General features: G+C 38.7%; 1 protein-coding gene across 1 annotated transcript in view; it reads right to left on the bottom strand.

Moving 5' to 3' along the window:
- Positions 1-4,367: 4,367 nt before the first annotated feature.
- nup210 (nucleoporin 210) overlaps positions 4,368-22,979 on the bottom strand; it is a 44,961-nt gene continuing 26,349 nt past the window's right edge. Inside the window, exons 26-40 of the mRNA XM_017698259.2 lie at positions 21,639-21,719; positions 21,386-21,517; positions 20,475-20,633; positions 17,943-18,034; positions 15,994-16,168; positions 15,181-15,356; positions 14,017-14,237; positions 13,657-13,793; positions 10,932-11,046; positions 10,569-10,715; positions 9,091-9,341; positions 8,047-8,251; positions 7,289-7,402; positions 6,217-6,291; positions 4,368-5,656 (exon numbers count right to left, since the gene is read on the bottom strand). Coding sequence (XP_017553748.2) covers positions 5,559-5,656; positions 6,217-6,291; positions 7,289-7,402; positions 8,047-8,251; positions 9,091-9,341; positions 10,569-10,715; positions 10,932-11,046; positions 13,657-13,793; positions 14,017-14,237; positions 15,181-15,356; positions 15,994-16,168; positions 17,943-18,034; positions 20,475-20,633; positions 21,386-21,517; positions 21,639-21,719 — 2,178 coding nt within the window. The 3' untranslated portion in view covers positions 4,368-5,558. The remainder of the gene's footprint in view (positions 5,657-6,216; positions 6,292-7,288; positions 7,403-8,046; positions 8,252-9,090; positions 9,342-10,568; positions 10,716-10,931; positions 11,047-13,656; positions 13,794-14,016; positions 14,238-15,180; positions 15,357-15,993; positions 16,169-17,942; positions 18,035-20,474; positions 20,634-21,385; positions 21,518-21,638; positions 21,720-22,979) is intronic.

Below are 22,979 nucleotides of genomic sequence, written 5' to 3'. Positions count from 1 at the left end.
CCCTGCTGGTGGCTTTCAAGCATGACAGCTTCAAAATGCCACCTCATTTTTACAGCTGGTGGTCCACACACAACTGGGACACATCGCCAAGATGTCATATATATTTGGTTCCTCATTTCCACTTGTGAGTGTTCATTTTTCCACTTTTCCACTGCCCAAGACAGAGACCACCCTTCGTTTACTCTACTTCCAGGAAAATAGGTCACTGAGTACAAACAGAAAACACAGAAAATTATGCAGAATCCTCAACAATCACCTCTTCCATTCTTTTCAGTGGAAGCTCCAAAGTTCAGTCTTATACGTCGGTTGATTAGTTTCTGAAGTAATCAAACACATTCAGTGGTGTTGAGTCTGGACCCTGGGGTGGTCAGTCCGTTGTTCAGCTTCTTTATTTGATGTGTCCGTCTCCTTTTCTCAGCGAGGTTCTTCTTGACAGCTACACGTCCTTTCAGACCCATAGCACTGCGTTTCACTGAGTCTCACAGTGGAAGGATAGACAGAAACACCTGTGGATGTTTTCAGATCTGAAGCAGCTTGATGTTTCTCCTCTCTCTCAAAGATGAAAGCTGTTTATCTGGTGGGGACAGTTTAGGTGGTTTACCAGGTTTGCCTTTCCCCTTACAAGTGAGTTATATCTCTGTATTTCTTCACATTTCTCATACTTGCTAAAAATGGTAAAGCATACTTGTCAATGTGTTGACTGAGATGTTATCAAAGAAGGGCAAGAAACTCAAAATGTAAAAATGCTATCTTAGCAACATGAGAGCATCTTAAATGTGAACAATATAGCTAATATTTCTCACTGTTTGTTAACAATTTTACTTCTAGACTTCCTTCAGCATCCTCTCTTAAAACAGAGATCATTTAGCTAGAAAATGGGCTCACATGACTAGAAATATTAAGAATTCTTCGTCTCTTAATGAGAAATGTCTCGATATTTTTCATCATTTATAAAGATCTAGGTGTGGGTGTGGCAAAGGGGTGTGAAAAGTGAATCTGATCCACACTTCACATTTCACTTCCCTGTGCCATGTTTTTCCTTTTTTAGTGAAAGCAACTAAAAAATAAATAACTCCAGTAAAGTGGAGTGATTAGCTTCACTGGCCAGTTTTGTAACTACAGGTTCACAGTACCGGGCCTCACAGGCAGACAGATGCCAGAGCTGGCTGTGGTGAAAGACGGGCCTGTGGTCAGGCCTTAATCGCAGCTCTATTCTCTGAAGCTCCACCTGAGACGACCACCGTCCAAGTGTTGCACGGCACTGTGCCAGGTCAGGCCGGCAAAATTTATAGAGCGGAACGATTCCTGAAACGTGGCAGACACTTTCAGTCCAGCTCAACAAAACATTTGCTGAGTGTAGAACATTCGTACCTGCAACTCTGTGACAGAAGAATGGAGAGTGCGTGTTAAAAAAATAAATGAATAAATCATTTATAAAAAAAAAAAAAAAGAAATATCAAACCAGTTGCAAAATTTCACAATAATGCATATTTCAAAATCTCATACTCATGTCTCACGTTAGGAAATGGCCTGACGGACACACACTTATATATGCATCTTCACCTTTCCTTTTGTAGATTTATATTTATGCATTTGGCAGATGCTCCAAGGACTTTATCGGTATCACATGGTGTGCTTGACCAGGTGAGGAATCAGTGCAGTTTATCACGTGGATGATAAATACATTAAAAATAGAAAAGTGAAAAATGGGAATTTCATAGAGCAAGTGATGATGAGTGTTGTAGAGGTCACCAGTGATGAGCTTAATGATGGACTGAATCTAAAGCTTATATATAAACACGCATATCTGTAAATCACAACATTGTTATCAAGAGCAGATAATAATGTTGCTTCAACCAACCTTTTCCAAATGTGCATCGGTAAACAATTTAATATGTAAACTGCTTAAGTAGTAATAATCAATAGTAATATGTACAATTAAAAAAAAACAATGTAATTAATGTAACTACAAGGGACAATGAGGGAACCCCCCCTCCCTTTAAACAATGTCCATTTACAAGAAATTCGTATCTGTATATGTGTGGTTTTTGTAGCACGTGTGACATTTGTCTGTAATTTTACTGCATAATTTGTTTAGCTGTTGAAGTCAACATACTGGATAAAATGAAAGCATCAAATGTAAAAGTGCCATAACTTTTGCACAGGCCAGAATGTGTTCCATTCTTTCCCCAATATGTCAAATTCAGCAAATAAATGGTAATTGTGGATTACAACGTGCAGAAGTGTGTTCTCTGTAGAGGTGTACCCAAACCTTTGCATTTGGCTGTATGTAAATAAAATTAAAAACTACACAAATTAGCAAATATATGGTGAGCTACAAAACTGGAAGAACATCAAAATGCCCTTCTCAGACTGCCTAAATCCAAAATTCACAAAAGCATCACTCCCCGAAATTATGGATGATTCTAGAAACCCAGAACCTCCAGTTCAACAAAGGGATGCGTCTTGAAATAAATCTGAGGAGGAAAGTTCTGTCAGGCTCCACTTCACGCTATGAGAAAATAGCCCTTTTCACATCAGCGTTATTGTGCCATGTTGACTGTGTAAAGCCTATTTTACAATCACTCTTCACTCCATGGCTCAATGAAACCTGTCATTTGCTCCACCTAGACTCCGAGGTCAAGCTGCCACCCAGAAAAATGGGGTCTTAAAGGACGCATTGCCCCCTCACAGCTCATTTTAAATTATATTGAACAAATGGACGCCATGGAAACAACCCAGGGATTCTCTCGAATATTTCATCTTTAACTTTCAGTGAAAAGCCTCAAGGCAATCCAAGTGTAATTTATATCCACTGTCTGGTTTTGCCCCCTTTATCAGCAATACTGAAATTCAATTTTTCAAAGACAACGCCTCTAAAGCAGATTAGAAATCGTCCCCTTGTTTTGAAAGAAGGATATTTCAATTTAAAGTAGCCAACCAAGTATTCAACCAACAGTTAAAAAAAATTCTCTGGCTATGACCTCCTGAAAGCCAGTAAGTAAAAGTTATTCCTTTTTCAGGAGATTTTCCTGAGGATATTAGATAGAACACAATCAACCAGCATGCAAAAGGTCATAGTGAAATAATTTAAAGGAGAGTTTCTAAAACTGGAGTTCAAAAAATGATTAAAAGCTGCAGAGAAAACGTGACTCCTAACAACCACCTGGAAGACCTAGTAGGCGGCAGCACTTAGGGTTTTTTCACAGTCTCATTTCTTCACTATATTGCTGATAGTGTATAGTATGATAATTCTAATTTCTAATAGTACTTTTATGGGAATTTCATTGCTTTGTGAGCACCATGCTAGCAGCAATGTTCACATCCAACCTAGGGAATCTTACTTAAGCTAGGTCTGCTTAAAGAGGGACATGAATTCAAAGTAGACAGACATTCAAGTGGTATTTTAAGGAGTTTTATGGTGTAGAGCAGCCTGTTAGCTGCCTGGTGAGCTGTTCAACCTAATCCTAGTGAAACAAAACCTACTTCCTCTAAACAATTTGTCTCTACAAGCATACATTCATTTGTGAGACCCTGCTGGTGTGGGTTTCCTCTTTCAGTATCTTTCAATAGCTCCCCACTGTGGAGAATCTTTAGCCTGTTAAACAGGCTATATTATTACTCTGTTTAGCATTCAAACTGTTGATAAATCACTAAGCAGATTCATAGAAAATGAATATTTTAATAGATTCATTCTCTTAACTGGTTTCAGTTTTTGATTGGCCAATTCATACAGGATAAAGGTCTTCATAATTTCCTCAAATTACCCTAAATAGCATGAATCAAAACAAAATGGTGCAGATATTACCTCAGCATAATGTGACAGGAGGCACACTTCAGAACAATAACACGTTATATGGCAGCACAAAAAGAAACTAAGACACTGGATGAGGGAGGAGACCTCACATCTCATTACAGTGTGGCGTGTCAACTGTAATTCCAAATGCACAATCACAGCAGGAGGGAATATACACTACACTTTTGTGGATTTCAGTAGTTTTGTCAGGAACTTGAGGATTCAGGAATTGGGTCAAATCAAGCTCAATTTCGTTGAGTTCAGGTCACAAAAAAAAAGAAAAAAAAAAGAGAAAAATCTATTGCCCTGTTTTATTACTACAATACTGTGATGTCTGTTTGAACAGGACTGCTCAGGACTGCTATTACTGAGGAATGTCAAAGTTTTTTGTATTATAGAAAATATTTCACTTTGCAAACACTACTTGGCAGTAGTGAGTTGTTAAAACCACAGACTTGGCATACTGGATTAAAAACTTTAGATCTCATTGGTAATCACCCGGAATGCAGCACCTCACAAGGCAAAAGTAATTCAGTTCGAATGGGGCTTAGGTTAAAGACTCAAATATCAGTAGTGATGTAAAAAGGACGTTTATTTAGCAAAGATTAGCCAAACAAGTATTACAAAAAAAGCGTTCTATAATATATATATAGACGTATAGATTTAAGGGCAGGCAGGCTTGTAATCTGATATATACACTAACTTCAAACTCTTTCAGAAGATGAGAAAGACGATGAGCAAAATTCTTTACAACATAAAACTGACATTTGGAAAAAAATGAGCAATACACAAAAGGAAATGGTTCATTGGGAACAAAAAATTAAAGCAAAATTAAACACAAAAATTGATTCCTCATTTTATACGATGCTGCAGTCTTATGGGCCACAAAGTTACTTCATGGCTCCTGATCCCTGCCCACTGAGGCACGCAGGGGAAAAATCAAATGCAAATGATTCACAATTTACAATGACAACACTTTGTTCGTTCACTTAAATAGTATGAGTTTTACGCCCAGGGAGCTCCTTCAGAACTGCTATTGTAATCTTGTATTCAGTCAGAACCTACAGGAGAAACTGACTGTAAAAAATATTTTAACACAAAATAAAAACTCAAGTTTTCAGCAGTTCGTTTAAGGAATTCACATGTTTCACATCAGTCAAGGTGAGAAGCTGCACGATACTGGTTCAGAAAATGTACCTTAAGGCATTTCTGATCCCCTAAATAAACAGTAGAAACTATATCACAGATCGAACAGACTGGCCGATATAATTCTGCATTAAGAAAAGGTTTTTTTTGGACGGATTCAGTGGTCATACTATTCACAATATGATATGCTACACTGTGTGTATCAGATTAGCAGTGTTTCCACTGGAAGGTTTGTCCTGAGTTTCAAATCATTCACATGTACAGTCCAATATAATAAAAATATAAGTGGCAAAAGTATAAAACGTGAACAGAAAAAAAAAGGTTATAAATAATGTCAATTCATTTTCCACAACAAAACAAAAAGTAAATCAAACTTAACATAAGGAAAAAAAAATGCAACTGGTAATAACTGGTAATACCACACAAGTATACTAAAACACAACACACACCTTTTGCAAGAACATTAACAGTTCAGATTTTCAATGCAGCAACAAATTCTTATTCAACGCAAACTCAAGCTGCAATTCAGAAAGCGATTATGCACACAAGCGAATACCTTAGAATCTTTTCATCAAAGAAGGCACTTCTGAAAGATGGATTATGTCATGTCTCACTTTCACCGCGAGTTGTAGTCTGGCGAAAACAGACGCAACTTCGGGCTACTCTTCATGTTTGAGGCCACTGTGTGGTTGTAGGGGCTCGCAGCCGGCGTGGCTAGATCAGAAAACAGCAATAAGGTTAGGAAGTCACTGCAGGATAGGCTCAAATTTAAAATTGGGCAAATCAAGCAATGCTGTGAACTCTTTTCTTGGCCCACACTGTTATACTAATGGCAAGAAAATCACATGACCCTGATGAATACATATTCAAAGTAAGAAAAGCATTACAGCAGTGGCAGCATTTACAAATGAGAATTTAAAGGACATTTTACATCCTTATCAAGGTATCTGCATGATTTAGCCTAAGAACAGAGGCTGTTATGGCTGCAAAGGGAGGGGTGAAGGAGTGCTCAACTATAGATTATTCAGATGTCCAACATGCCTTTTGAAGTGTGGTGTGTGTCCCCACATACTTTTGGCCATACAGTGTAAGTGAGTCCTCTACATTATAATTCATGAGTGCTGCCACTACTATGATGGCTTCTGCTGCACAGAATATGGTGTGTGAAAATGATCCATTAACATAAAAACACAAATTTTTGCATCACATACCATTATGTAAACAGGCAAATGACATTTAAGGCAAAAGTCAACAAGAACAAGCCTCCTTATTACCTGGTGAAGGCGGTGACCTCTGGATGAAGGCAGGGTGAACGGGTTGGTCTCGTGGGGAGAAAAGTGCATGGCAGACTGCAAGAGAAGACTAGACCATCAGCACTGCCATCTCTAGTTATTAAATGGTTTACTAGGCTACACCTTAAAATAAGTGACAAGAAGGTGTGTATTACAGTGGTTTTACCACAGTTAAAAGAACAGCTTGTGAAAAAATCTAAATTTTCCACGTAGTTGATCAACCAAGACATGTTTGATATCCAAATTTTGCTTCAGTTTTTTAACTGGAGCTAAGAGGCTGATGTTACAAACACAGATCAATAGTCACCTAAATCTTTTCTTGGTAAATAGATCCAAGAAACTTCTTAGTTGGCTCAAACAGCATCCAGGTCTTCATTAAAGTTCCATAAAGTTATGGGGTTTAAGTCAGAGTGAATTTACTATAAACTATAAACTTGCAGCATTCACTTACACACTGGCATATTAGGTCATGATGTTTTCTAAACCACATCACCAAGTACTACCAACCTTAATGAAAACCTGAATGTGGTCTGAGTGGGTTGAGGGAAGTTTTATGGATGTAATTATGGAAGAGACTTGGGTGACTATTGACATCGTGTTTATTAGCACAGTTAGCCTCACTGCTGAAGTGCAAAAAGCATATGTGGACACCAAACGAGTCTTGGTCAAATTCTTCTGAGGTAAGAGGAAAATTGTGCAAATTAGATTTTTTTACCAAACCATTTATTCAAGGGATACCAGAGTGTTGTTAGACACAACACACAGGCCCTTAATCGAGGTAAAATGACGATGAGAAAAAGACTATGGCTGCCAAGTAACATGATAAAATGATTCCATGAACAGTATAATGTTTAGCATAATCTGTAAAATAACTTTTTTTATAACTTGCATTAATACAGAATTCAGCTGATGTATGGATTTCCCTGTGTGTATATTGAGTTTTATAATGGCTGTGAAAGAATCAGATTTTAAACTATTCATCATAAATTATACTGTAAATACTGCTGCATGACAACAATGAGAACATGCATACAGTTGCATCAGTGGCACTTACCAATCACAATTACAGCTGTACCAGCCAGAAGAGCAAAGAGGGTGAAGAACATTACTTGGTATGAGTCCACAAACTGCTGGAGAATCCCAGCTCCTTCGCTTCCAACGGCACTGACTGCAGGAGAGAGTTTTTAAGTACTTACTAGGTCCATTAAATACTGTAATCTTCGTTCTAAATGATAAGTATATATTAAATCTTCATAAAACATTTGACCTTGTAAAAGTATACAAAAACGATGATGCACAATAATTTAATTTTAATAATAAAAAAAAAGACTGGAATCTATGGCCAGCAACTGTACTGTTGATATGAAGTCCAAATGTTTCTTCAATAACTTTGAAGAAACAATCATGGAGAATTTTAGTTTTTCAATAACAGAGTGTAATATGCTTATTAACAGAACAAAATGGTTTGACTACATTGTATGCATCAATAATGTAGCACAACCTCATATTGTTAATAAACAATAGTATCAGTAATCATAGTGTTGTGCTGTTTTTTGGCAAATTGGCTTAATTTACTTTAAAAAATAAAACAAAATGAACTTTTGGTCTGTGTACCAGAAGTTATGCAAGTTGCTATAAAATATTCCACATACTGTAGTTAACATATGTGTAATAATCACTTGTGTTCATGCTTGATCTCATTAGTTAAGTTTCTGTTAGTGTTAGTTGTTAGTGTCTTGAGCACTATATTACCAGATTTGTTTTATTTCTTTAACTACAACCTTAACTCTAAAGGAGTGAGATGTAACAAACCTTTCATTGAGGTGCTCATATCCGCTACGTTTACTACTGTGATGGGAACAACCAGCATCTGGCCGCTGGAGGCACTTGATATAGACACAGTGGCAGATGATGTTCCTGGTGGGCTTACTAGGCTGACTGTGTATTTGATGAAGCTTGGATAACTGTAGGAAACCTCCTTTTCCTGAACCACAATGGAGGACGAGCTCGATTTCACCTAAACATAACATATAAATATATGACAAACAACAGCAAGGCTCATTTGTTCCAGGATAATATAAACTAATGTAAAACTTCAGCACACTTTGCAAACATTTTTCTAAATACACTGAAATTAAAATATAAACAATTTTTTATCCAGAATTTTTTCATGTTAAAACCATTTTACTATTTTATGAGCAGTTTATGTTACATTGTTCTAAAACACCAGGAGGACGCTGTATGTGCACATACTTCTAGAGGATGCTGTATGTGCACATACTTCTAGAGGATGTTGTATGGGCACATACTTCTTAGACAATGTTGTATGTGCACATACGTCTTAGACAACTGTTCTAAACCACACTTAATAAGGATGCAGTGAACACTTTTTTAACTCTCTATGAGGGACGATTTGGAGCTCTGCTCATGTTCAACATCAAGAGGGACTACAGCACCAAATGTCTCTACTTCAGATTTGACACCGCCTGAAAACATGACTTCTGGCTTAGCACACAGTAAAACAACAGAAGCAGAAAACCAAGTCTCTGTGAGCATGCCACAGTATCTGTAGCTTTAGTACTTGATAATAAATTAAAAAAATTAAAAATCACAAACGAGAGAGCCAAACAGCAAAGCGTAAACAATTCAGTGCCTTGACTGACCAACCATTCTCTGTTGCCAAGAACATTAAATTTCACGCCACATACTGTAACAATTTCAAGGTAAACAGTCAGATTTTTGGGGTTTTGTTTTTTGGCTAAGCGTGCTCTCAATTTCGGTTTCAGACGAAGATTTTCTATTTCAGTGCATCATTAACACTTAATGATGCAGAAGATGAACAGGTGGAAAAGTTACCTCCAGGTGCTGAAGAGCTGCTGAGGCTCCGTAAACAGTCAGGTCAGCAGCGCTGTGCTGGCTGCTCAGGATGATGTCTGTCTGGTCAGCGTAGAAGCCTGGGTTTATGGGCAGCTGAGCAGCGACCTGCTCACCGGAGAAATGGCTGCCCTCCACGGCTGCACGCACCACCACATTTGACATGGACATGGACAGCACCTTGATCTGCTGATCTGTCATGGGCCGATAGGTCAGCACACAACTGTAGAAGCCTGGAGTAGGTAGATTAAAGACAAAGCTCAGCAACCGTACGCAAATAATTTACATGATATAGCCACAGAATTATTAGAGGAAATGAAATTCATACAGGGAAAATAACAATCAAGCAACAGAACAACTGAGTGTCCTGATTTAAAATTGAGTGCCTATCACACGGCATACTAATCAGTCTGTATAGTTCTGGCTCAGCAAGAGCGCTTTCCACACAGAGCATTTAGGACTTTAAATAGGCTGCAGTCGAGTGGTTAGGCCCCTGTGTGATTTGCCACTTAGATAAGCAAATGCAGCACAAAAGCGCTCCCTAACACAATTAGCTCACTTGCAATCAGGCGGCTAAGCCACTGAGGGCATTATTTGACTGCAGCACTTCAGATGAGGTCCAATGGCAGTAATTCACGAGCTTTTTTTAAACAAAGACCACTCCTACATAAAACCATATTCTATATACACACACAGTTGCTACTATATTAGGTACTTGTACCTCATATACTATACTGTTGCTGTACAATTTATTAACACTTCCCCCCAGAAAGTGACCACCACAGGACCACTGCTGACCAGACAGCTACAATCAGTCAGCAGTAGTCTTGTGGTCAGGGATGGAACAGTGATGAAGTGGAAGCTGGAAAAGCTAAAAGAACCTAACAAAAGCAAGCTATCACTACCATCTTTCTCTCTCAGCACCTTTAGTGGATGGCACTATGCAGTGACAAGTGAGGCACCAGGAGATGCATCATGTGATGTCTGGACCAATCACAGTCATGGGGAGGTCTCAGAACAAATGGTGATTAGGACCAATTGCTACTGAGGGTGGAGGATTTAGAACAAAAAATGTGGTGAATGGGATTAATCGATACTGGGGGGAGGCCTCAAAACAAATGATGCAGTGAACAGGACCAATAGCAGCTGGGGGAGGTCTAAGAACAAAATCTGTGGGAAGTCAGACTTAAGCGACCACATTGTTTAGGTCAAAATAAGTATAACGCTAGCTTAACAAAAATTATTAAAATAAGCTATAATAACTGAGGGAATGCCTATAAGGAGTATCAACAACCAAGCATGTCTAATCAAGTGGCCCTAAAGTGGTAAACATCTCAGGAGTACCTGATATAGTGGCCAGTAAGTGTACATACAAAGCAGGTGTACCTAATAACCAGCAACTCAGTATACCAAACACATTAACATGCTTATATGGGTATTTTCAAATTAAATTCACAGACCTGTGGTGGTGTCAAAAGAGGTTTTTATTTGGTAGACATCGTGAGCTGAGAAGTGGACTGCATCGCTGGTGAACTGGAGATGGCAGCTGATGGAGGATTCTGGATGCAATGAGCTGATGCTGTCAGTTTGAGCAGAAGAGCAGGTTCCTACACAGAGAAGGAAATGGAAACACTCACAAAAAACACACAGCCATTGTGAGAAGTCGCTGTTAAAATGTGCCAGCTACCCGTCACATTTTGAACATTTCATGATGTGTGGACCAATAGAAATGGTCAAATTCCAGTAAACTTGCTATTTCGGACATGTTTAATTTTATTATGACAGTGCCAATATGTGGTGTTTTTTTTTGGGAAGTTTCATACCAATGAGGTTAGTTCCTTGTTCTCTGGTGGTCATCAGCACCATGGTCTCTTTATCCGTTCTCATTGCACCTGAAGGAACCATGACAGCTGTCCTTGAGACACTTTTCACAACAACCTGCAAGAACATGCGATTAAGATTCAAGTCTTAAAAAGTCATTATGGTCATCAGGTAGCGTTCACCAGGGAAGTATATCAGGTCATTCTGCAGAAATGTTCATTTTTTTAATTTATCCATAGGAGTCACTGATGTTACTGATCATCACTGGTAATACACAGAAGAAAGGTAACACCAGAGACAGGAACACAGGTAACATTTTAATGAAAAATGCACAAAATGGCTATTACAGAGCATCAAACCACACGTCAATCATGGAATATCCACTAAAATATTTTATATATATATATATATATATATATATATATATATATATATATATATATATATATATATATAGTAAGAGTAAGGGAAGTTTCCATAGAATACTTCATGTGCAAAGAACTAACACCTGAGAACTCGAGCTGCTACAGTTTACACCCCTCTTTTCTTATTTGTAGTAAAAAGTGTTTTTCGGCTTTTTAAAGATTCACACATAAAAGAAAAAGAACTGTTGATCACTGGTGATATATTAGATAGATTGGCAACGTGTCCAGGGTGTTTCCTGCTTTCCACCAAATGTGGGCTGGGATAGGCTCCAGCATCCTCTGCGACCCAGGAGGATAATATGGTTTAGATGATGAATGAATGGTGATATAGCAATGTGCAAAAGATCAAAAAGAAAATATGTGCATAAATGTGTAGATGAAGTACAAAAATCTCAAGGATTGCAACTCTTGATGAATAAAAACAGCACTGTGTACTGTAAGCCTGTGAGCTGTTAAAATACTGTTCTTTAATCTGGTAGTAAGGGCCACACTGGAAGTTCTTTGGCAAGCAAGCCAAAAAAAAGCATCAAGTTACATGCACATAAGTACATGTAAGCTGCACAACTGCTCCACAGCATTGATAAAAATCATTGTTCGAGTGCTCCATTTTAAGCTGCAAAGCAAATTAATCCTATCTATATAATGTTCCTCTGGAAAACGGCAAATTCTGGGAAGTGGACAGATTACACAGCAGTGATAAAATCTATCCACATGATGCACTGTAGCGCACTGCTAGAGCTCAACAATTTCAGATTTATTTCTGCACACCATTTCCCAACATTATGCTCTACAGACACATCTACTGCAGCCTACAGATCCTCAGATATTACTGTATTTTGGGTTGCTGCACAATTTTATATTAAAATTCAATGCTTTTAAAACTAAGTTTGTGTAAATAATCGTGATTAATTGCATTTATTGTATCTGCTCAATTTTTTCCCCTAAAGAAATATTTTTCCCTATTACAAAGTAGTGTATTTTCTTCTAAACATGTATATGTGTGGACAAAATAATCAGAATGTAGTCATACGTCCAGCAATTAAAAATGATTATTTCCATCATGTGAACGCAGTGTTTATATGAACCAAACATGCTATTAAATGGAACTGAAGCTTTCCATTTAGCTCATTGGTTTATCCATAGTTCTCCCACTAGCATTGTCCAGTGAGGTCTGCCAAAGGTGTCCTGTGGCACTAAAGTAATGTTACTGATACTGTATCATCAGCAGTGCCTTTTGTGATACGTCTGACTTGATGAACCAATTCACTGTCAGAGTAGCTGAAAATAATCATGGTTATATCAAGAATGCCATCAATGGAACCTGCCGTTTAAAATAAGTATTTTTAACAAGGGCACTACAGTCACTGAGACAGTAATAGCAATAGTGCATGAGCAGCTGGGCTTCAAGCTGGAACTATGGGTGGTTTAAATGGTCAAACTAGAAAAATACATTAATGGCATAAAATATTCACTGCCATTATTACTTTGTCTTAATACATTATTAACACAACTTCGACACCATTAACACCCAGGACTTGTTAAAGAGACTGGAGATGTAAATAGAGTCAGAGTAGTCTGATGTACATCATTATAGAGTAACATCTTGAGTGGTGGTGATAGGAACCAGGAGGTCACACCGTCTACAACACAAATACAGCCATTTTATTTACTATCCAAAACCACCAGTGAACCTACATGTGCCTTCTGAATTTTTCTATGTAGTATAGGTAGTTGTAAAGCAGTATGTCTGGAAAAAAGAAACTTTCACTGGGGACTATTTTGCCTGTGTGTGTGCCTCTTAACCATGAATACACTAAAAACAAAACAACAAGAAAAATAAAAATACCCCAAAAGCATCTCTCAAAACTCTTAAAACAACGTCTCAGGCATCAAGCAGCGTTTTCATAACCAGTTTAGTTTAAAACTTTCAGTAAGGTTACTTTTAGAGGCACTAAACTCTTCTGATGTCTGGCTCCTAATCACCACAACTGTGAACAGTTCTGATTCAGCAAACCACTCTAAATTTGACTTTTTTAGTCAATTTATGACCTTACATTATTTCTATAAGAAATCTTAAGGATCCGTGGGATGCCTATGGAAGTAAGGAGTTGCTCTTTCCTGTAAATTTACCAAATGCAGTGTTAGAGACAGGCCAGGTGTTAAAATAAATGTCCCTACACTGGAAATTTTGTCTTACAATTTTCAGCCAACTCAAAACAATCCCTCATATTGTGAAGAAGATTAAAATGAGGCAATGGTCATGTCAGAGTTGTTCTTAACCCTGTTTAAAAGCAGGCCTTACCTCTCTATAAGTGCGCAGCTGGCCCGGTATCTCATAGTAAATTGTCACTGTGCCCACGTCTCTGGCTATGGCTGCACCAGTTTTGGGATGGATCTCCAAAGTGGCACTGGATGAAGAGCTCCACATGCCAGAGAGTCCTGCAGAGTATGCAGTTATTACTTACAAATGTATAATGCACAGAGGTAGGAGTTTATCTTTAGTAGTGATAGACATGAATAACTGGATATATACACATCCGACAAGTGTTCATTTGACATTTGATTCAGCTCACTTGTCCTTTTTCAGAAATGGGACTGCAAAAAGAACTCGGTGAATCAACCCAGCTGAGGAGTTTAAAGAGAGTCAGTGTGAAGCCCTCACCATCTTGGCTGATGAGCTGGGCTGAAAAGCAGACAACATCTCCGACAATGAGGCTTTGGGCCTCTGCTGGGTGGATGGCGTGCTGCACAGGCAAAGCGATGTAATCAGCTAGACCGGCCTGCTCTGTGTCCATCACACCCAGCAGTGTCAGACCCACATTCACAGTCCGAACCATCAGGGTGCTGTTACTAGGGCCTTTTCCCACCTGCACTAGGTCATCTCTGTAGAGAGAGAAAGGAAAAAGATATATATAAAAAGATAAATATAAACAAGAAACAATGGAAATGAAAATTGTAAAATGAACGTTAGGACCCAGGGCTATACATTCTCCATATGTATTATATAGTGTATACTACTAATTTTCTATTTCTAATTTTCTCACACCATTAAAAAAAAAAAAATCCAAAAAAACAAAAAAAACAACAAAAAAAAAAAACCCCAAAATTTCTCAGCGGAGATGGATGTCCAGACCAATTAGAGTCTGAAAGCTATCCCGTCAACCCCTGGAATCCTCCTGGGGGTCATCAACAGCCCCTCTCTCAACCCATGCTGCTGCCTTCTCATTCCTATTTGTCCATTCTGCTTTTCCGAAAGGCAGCCCAGAGGCTTCAGAGCAAAGTAATAGAATCCATTTAATGCACGGTCGTTTTAGGGACTCCCCAAGCCTCCAGTGTCATAATGCCTCTATCTCCTCATTCCTTACTTTCCCATTAATTTAGCTTGGTCAGGTGGAAACTGCTCCATCTGGAATGGAATGGAGCAGCTCTACAAATTACTCTCATGAATCTCAGCAAGTGTGTTTGTCCTTCATAGCCCTGAACAGCTTTTTTACTGCTATTAAACAAGTACTGAGGAGAGCTGAAATAGGCAGAATTTTCTATTTAAAAAAAAAAAAAAAAGATAAATGGAAAAAATCCTCCTCTGTATTGAACTGCTAGTATACAGTTAGAGACTCTAGTTCATCTGTTGATGCACCATTTGCATTGGCCATCTTCTACCCGTTCAGGAATAGTCAGTTTCTGAACACAGAACTTAACATGGCCCACCCAAATAATATGGTCAACATAAGAGCTTACACTAAAACAGTACTTAGTACATTTTTAACAGAACTATTGTAGACAAGATGAAACTGAAATACTAAATTTAAGATCAGAGGAGTTGTACCTGTTGGTGGAGAAGGTGAGATGGGAGTTATGGCTGTGTAAAGCTTCTCCAGTGCTATCGTGGAAGTGAACAGTGAAAGTCAGGACTGCGCCCAGTGGGATAGCAGACAATGTTTCCCTGTTAGCCGTGTGCAGTACTGGACTGGTGCTCAATCTCAGGTAAGACACTGTGACCACCTACAAAAACAAAGCACTACTTAACATGCCTAAAGATACTTAAAGGTAACACTGTTTTGGTCAGAGAAATATGCAGGTTCACTTATGTCTAAAAAATCCAAAAGACCAGAAGGAGACTCATTCAATTTGAAATGTTTACTTTAAACCAAAAACAAAGCTTGCTAATAGGTAAGTCACAATTACTTGATTAAACGTGATTAATCGTGAAAACAATGTTTTAAATGTAGTACATCACTGATTAAACGTGACAATATAGGTGAACCAACAAGTAGTTAACAAGATTGCATTATGACAGTTATGGACACCCCCCGTTAAAAGCATTTTTGCCATACAGGACCATTTTCCAAAACCCAGATTAAACCTCGTCCCAGCAATTATAAAATGCCTGTGCATATTTATCGTTTAGTCACGCTGCTTTACTTTGCCTTTTTTTTTTTTTAAACTCTTTATGCAGAATTAAATCAACCAAAATGCATTTTTAAAATATAATGCATAGTGGTGTAGGTTACCAAGTACTATTTCAGTAATTATGCTTCCATATTTAAGGCACTATACCACTATAACGGCAATTCTTAACAAGACAACACTGCATCCACTTTTGTCCAGGTGCTTTATGTTAAGGAAGAGGAATCATTACCTTCACAGCAAGAATGATTGTTTGGTTGACTCCGAAAGTCTCCTGAGAGGTGATCTGTAAAGAAGCCGTGCCAGTCAGAGAGCCTGAAGATAAATAGCCTTTGTCATCCACTTGGATGAGTGCACCTTTATCTGGACAGTCGAGGACCCGATATGACACTGTACCCTGGCCATCCCTGTTCGTGAAGCAAAAAATAATAAAAATATATTTAAAAAAAACAAACCATGTAATAATAGTATTAATTCCACTGATGAAACAGTCACACACATGGACATAATGGTGTAGACAATGCAAAAAAATGGACTCATTGTCAATTACTTGTTTTCTAAGGAACTGCTCGGAGATTACTTTAAAAAGACATTAGCACTTCAAAAAGACATTAGGCCTGAAACAACTGGTCGACAGAAATCAAATTAGCTCCATAAAGATGTATATATGTTGCACAGGATCATTCTGGCAGACTGTAATAAGCTATAATAAGAAAATTACAGGGTAATATGGCTTCTAATGTTTCGCTGCCCCATAAACAGAGGAATCAAAATGAGAGGAAACAGCAGAAGGCATAATTGTTCAATTAGCCTTTTAAGCTATTTCAATTATGGATTAATTGGATATCTAACTAATATAAATCTAGGTTATTGAAATCCAGGGCTACAGGGAAAAAATTGTTTCTTAGATGCATCGCAATGCGGATGCAACAGATTCTGAATCTATTCACAAACGTCAAAAACACGATCTTCTAAATTTTACTTTATAACGTAATGTTGACGGAACACAAAGGGTGGAACTTGGAAGTGGGTAAGTGCAGCGTCCGGACACTCTGTGGCGGGACATAACAGAAACAACTGGGTGAGCGAGAAATCCAACTGGCTCCCTCCGCATTAAAGCCAGGTTAGGTCAGGAGTCACAACTCAAATGTTCAGAAGAGCCATTTTGTCCTTTCAACAAAATTCAGACCACATTGGGAGGCACAACATTTAATGCCCAGTATGTCTAGTGTGTGCTGATGTCCTAGTATAGCTCCACCTTAAATTCTGACTGAGGCGCTGAATGTAAATGTGGCACCATTTAAGGTGGAACGGGAAATTCGAAAGAGAAGCAACTTCTGCTTCACACCTTTTTAGTGATTAACAGTCTCTCGTTGCAGATCTGACATTCCAGGAAACCAACTAAGGTGATTATAAATGCAAATAAGTCTCCAAATGTTCGTCTTAGCTAAATCTCTCTCTGCCTTTTCGTAGCTACTAGCCAGGAGAGACTGTGTTGCTAAGTAACCTGCAGTCTTGTTGAGAAACGGGGGTTTCGTGCTGTGTTGCTCACGTTCTCGCAGATATTTTACTGACACAGTGACCCCTGATTCTCTACAATGAGACCAACCCCGTAGTTATAAAATCGCTAAAGAAATTGGGCAGGATGGCTGTAACGTGCTGCGTGGACATCCACCGCCACTGGATCTTATTTCTCCATAACTGCGCATTTTATTGCAGATGAGTGGCAGCAGCATCTAATGTGCTCCAAACAAAAGCAGTGAATGAAAGTCTTCCTGTTCACTTACCACATCACTTCCATTTGATTTATTAATAAAAGATATTGGAAGTAAATTCATTATAGATCATTACAAATACTTTGCATTAAAAGTACCAAGTCGTCAGACAGTGAGGAAAAAAAGAGATCCTGTATAGAGAAAAACGATGCATCAAGATGCAGCGATAATCACATTGCAGCCCTCTGAACCGTAATTGAATCGTGAGGTGCCTAGAGATTCCCACCCCTACTAAAATCATTAGACAAGCTCTTACAACAGCACTGTGATTCATAAAGTTTGGTGGCTATACAGACTAAAATTTACACAGACCATGACAGGAACAAACTAAAAAGCTTTATACTCCACTCAGATAACAAAAGCCTTCCTCTCTTTAGCCTTGGCCTCTGCAGAAGCTCATAGTTACCTGTTGGTTTGAAGTTTTAATAAGGAGTTTGGGGACATCAGAATCTCCTCAGCTTGCACCTCTGGGTTCAACAGTTGCAATTTCTCATAAACCTTATGAAAAATATAAAAGAGAATCAAACATTTACTGCAAGTCAGGAAAAATCTATGTTACTTGTTCATTCACTGGAACCTTGGTACAGAATATCAGTCTGCAATGACTAATACTCAAATATGCTCTGCTATTACAGTTATTTCCCTCTACTTAAGTGACTGAACTCTTTGGTACTGCGTTATCAGTACTGAAGACCAATGGCATTTCATGAGAAGGCCACAGTGTCTTTTATATTTGTACATAGCAGAGAGAGAGTTCTTCTACATCAGTCCATCCTGTCTCTCTATTTTGTGTATATTTAATATTTCAGTTTGCTGTAGAGTGATTACCTGTACGTTACCACAAGCATACAACAATGCATGAATGTCCTGACATTTTGTGTAAATGACAAATAAACTTAGACTTGAACTTGAGCCAATATCCTTCATGAACGAGACTATGGCTGTCCCCAGCTAAGGATTTTCTTGGTAATAACTGAGTATAAGAAAACGCTGGACTATAGACTTCATATACTTTATATACTTCAGTCAGTTTGCACCTTAAATGTTGGCTCTCATTTCTCTATATAAGTTACAAAGAACAACTGACACATTTTGCACGCGAATAAAAATGAAGCACAAGTTTTGCAGCTAATATCCAAATGGTGCATGGGAAGAGCGTATCCAATAAACAACACTTTAAAATATTTTTTTTCCTCAAAGTTATATGGCAACTCACTAGCTACATTCCCCAAACTTACTGTTACAGAAATATCTACAGTTTTAACAATAATTCACTTGAAAAATTAAATAAATACATGAATAAAAATTGCTAATTCATAACTGACTGATCCAAGGCTGGTCATCCCCATTCACTGTTCTACACTGGTCATCCCCATTCACACTGTTCTGGATTGGTCAACCCGTTCACACAGTTTTAGACTGCTTGCATACTATTTACACGGTTCTAGAACGCTATTACCCATTGATACTGTTCTATTCTCAACACGCCCATTTATAATGTTCTAGAATGCTCTCACCCATTTATACTGTTCTATTCTCATCTCCCCCATTTATAATGTTCTAGAAAGCTATCCCCACTTATATTTCATATTCTCATTATCCCTATTCACACTGCTCTAGCATGGTCTTCCCCATTTATACAGGTCTCTACTTGTCACCTCACAATGTTCTATCACCTAAATTCACACTGTTCTACATTGTTCTCCACCATTCAGTGCTCTATACCCGTCGTCTCAAGTCAAACTGTTCTAGAATGCTCTCCTCCATTTAGACCGTATTATACTCACCAGCCCCATTCATAACATTGTAGAATGCTCTCATCTTTTACGCTGTTCTAGAATGTTCTCCCATATTTAGACTATTCTAGAATGTTCACTCACCTCTTATATGCTCTTCCTCATTTATACTGCACTTGAATGCCCTCTCCCCATTTTAACTGTCCTAGATTGCTCTTCTGCATTTACACTGTCCTAGAATGTCCTGCCGCATTTACACTGTTCTAGAATGCTCTTCCCCATTACCACTGCTCTAGTGTGCTCTACCCTACTAAATGCTAACGCCCATTCACACTTGTTCATTTGGCTTGCTAAGTTCTTACTGTGGGGCTGTATTACAGAAACATCCTAACTCTGAAATCTTTTCTACTTAGTCAACTTCAGTTAGGACTGAATTAAAGACAGCAGCTATTACAGAATAGAAGATCCTATGAACATAACCTTATCCTAACTCCAGATAAGAAAGGTCTCCAACGTGCCCTTATTATCTTCTGTGTTAATGTTGAAGGAAACTCATTAAATAACATTTTGCAGCGATAGCAGCGAATAATGAAGAGACAGAGCTGAATGTTTGGCTGTTTATCAGGAGGAATAATGTTACCATGGCTCATGCACCAGCTAAAGCTCTGAAATGGAAACCGAAACTGTGGAGCAGAGACTCCCTGATCAACAGCACTGTCACAACATTCCTAACTTCCAATTTACTACAATTTAGTTTTAATATTTGTCCACAATTTCATATTATACATACACACACACACACACACACACACACACACACACACACACACATACATACATACATACAGATATTTTTTTTTTTACATCAGAAACAGTTGATGATAACTAACATATTTTTAGCATTAGTACCATTCAGCTATGTATACACTGTCGGTTGCTTGGTAATAGACATAACTGATTATCAACCTTGACTGAGCAGTTTAGAATTTTCTAACTTGAGATAAGATGCTGTGAAATATATAATTCCTAAATTAAGATTTGCTTCTGAAAAACAAATTTGTGAAAAACTTCATCATGACCTTGTCTTAACCTCAAATTAGGACCAAAGATAGGACGTTTTCATAATACTGTCAACATCAGAAGTGTGGTGTTTGCTGGGGAACATCTGGTCAGTGTGCAGTGCAATGGAATGGAAAGAGTACCTGTATCTGAATCTCATCAGACAGCTCCACAGCATTGCCCTCCAGATGTCCGTCCTCAGGGGCTATAGCCTTCACCACCACCTTTAGGCCTGTGCGACCTTTGTTTCGGCCAACTACATTCATGGCAAAGTTATGCTCAGCAGAGAGCTGGACAGAGGCCTGGAGGAGAAAAGGAAAGGTTCAACACTATGTCTGCACTCAATCAGGATCAGGCTAAAGTTCATTGGGTTTCTTGATGACAGAAAAGCCTATGGATTATCTAGTGACATAACGAGTTTCGTACTGCTTTGAAAGTCTGTTCAACTGTTGAGCTCAGTAGGGCAAAAATAATCCAAACGTTCCATCATGCACAAATTTGTAGATAGTTTATAGTTTGTACCACCATGGCAAAACAAAGAAGTTCTGTGGGGAAACCTTGGTAGATGCAATTAAGCATGAGAGAAAATTGAAAACAATGATTTTCTCAGAACTGCTCATATTGGAGTCAAGCTATCCAAACATCTTAATCTGAAATACAGCCAAATCAGCCATAATGTCTAGTCAGAAAATCAACAGCTACATATTACACAAACACAGCTAGCCGGAAAAAAAAGAAAAGAGTCTCTGAAGTTAAACTGAAGTTAGACTTTCTCCTAGGATGCGATATGTTAACAAACAGCCTTACAGTATGCAATTTAAACAGAGGAATCCAACATGTACAGAAGTTCACAGATAAGAGTTAGCATGAGATGTGCATGAAGTGTTACTTCTTACCACACTGATCACAGTTTTGTGGACATATTAAAAGTGATATAGTGCAACATCGACAAATCATACATTTTATAGCCCTACATACAGAAGTAATAGTATTTACACTGTACTTGTCTTCAACTGTCCTGAAAGAGCCTATTAATCACCTCAGGTTAACTCACCTCTGAGTGGCGTGTCTGCACCTCCAGAATGTCTCTCTTAGTTACGGACCAGTGGAAGGTAAGCCCTGGCAGAGCATTACCAAAAGAGAAGGGTGTCTGACTGCTGGTTAGACCCATCACATGCACTGGCATCTAAAGCAGGAGAAAGAAAACAGCAGCTCACAGCTTAGGTGCTTTATTTTGTTCTCTATGGGATCAAAGTCTCAAAAGTCTCTATCAATATATTCACAAAGAACTGAATGTGTTTTGTTACCATGGTGCCAGACTTCATTCTTGTGATAGGGGCTCGGATGCGAATGGTTTTCAGCTGGATGACCTCTACCTCCACTTGATCCTGTGAACATCAAAGAGTAGATGCTAAACATTAAAGAATAATACAATTAAGTAGGGACGTACCGATTCATCGATTTAACTCAAATCTCATATCTATTTCACAGGAAATAATACTGCTTTCTTAAAATTTCAGACGTAAAAATTGAATTACTTGTTTACACCTTAACCATTTCATCACTGTTCTAAGAAAACATTTGAAAACCCTTGAAAAAAGCAGCGATTGATTATTTGCATGACTATTTTACAATTCTCTTACTGTTGTCACGTACAGTAACAAAACATTATGATCATTATATATGCATTCTTTGGTACAATGTGTCTTACATGAATTAAATCCATTCATTTATACCAAGCTCTGAAATTGAAGACTAGCACGCTTCCACCAAATCACTGCATCTTTTCAAACTGCCACTGAATGCAAAGTCATGCACGCCTGCAACGTGTTCCAAAGAAGTTGGGACAGGGGCATGTTTACCACTGTATTACATCACCTGTCCTTTAAACAACACTCAATAAGCGTTTGGGAACTGAGGACACTAATTGTTGAAGCTTTGTAGGTGGAATTCTTTCCCATTCTTGCTTGATGTACAACTTCAGTTGCTCAACAGTCCGGGGTCTCCGTTGTCGTATTTTGCGCTTCATAATGCGCCACACATTTTCAATGGGAGACAGGTCTGGATTGCAGGCAGGCCAGTCTAGTACCTGCTCTCTTTTACTACGAAGCCATGCTGTTGTAACACATGCAGAATGTGGCTTGGCACTGTCTTGCCGAAATAAGCAGGGACGTCCCTGAAAAAGACATTGCTTGGATGGTAGCATATGTTGCTCCAATGGGCAGTCATGGGCTGGGGGTTAGGGAACCAGCCTCGTGACCGGAAGGTTGCCAGTTTGATCCCCAGAGCCGACAGCACATAAGCAAGACACCTAACCCCCAACTGCTCCCTAGGAGCTGCGGATTGGGCTGCCCGCCGCTCCGGGCAAGTGTGCTCACTGCCCCCTAGTGTGTGTGCTCACTAGAGTGTATGTGGTGTTCCACGGATGGGTTAAATGCGGAGGTGAAACTTCCCCTTTGTGGGACTAATAAGGGTCAATTAATCTTAATCCAAAACCTGTATGTACCTTGCAGCATTAATGGCACCTTCACAGATGTGCAAGTTACCCCATGCCATGGGTACTAACACACCCCCACACCATCAGAGATGCTGGCTTTTGAACTTTGCGCTGATAACAATCCAGACAGTCCGTTTCCTCTTTGACCCGG

Source organism: Pygocentrus nattereri, chromosome 9 (genome assembly GCF_015220715.1).
Source record: "Pygocentrus nattereri isolate fPygNat1 chromosome 9, fPygNat1.pri, whole genome shotgun sequence".
Lineage (NCBI taxonomy): Eukaryota > Metazoa > Chordata > Actinopteri > Characiformes > Serrasalmidae > Pygocentrus > Pygocentrus nattereri.
This window is presented reverse-complemented; position numbering and strand designations above follow the sequence as displayed.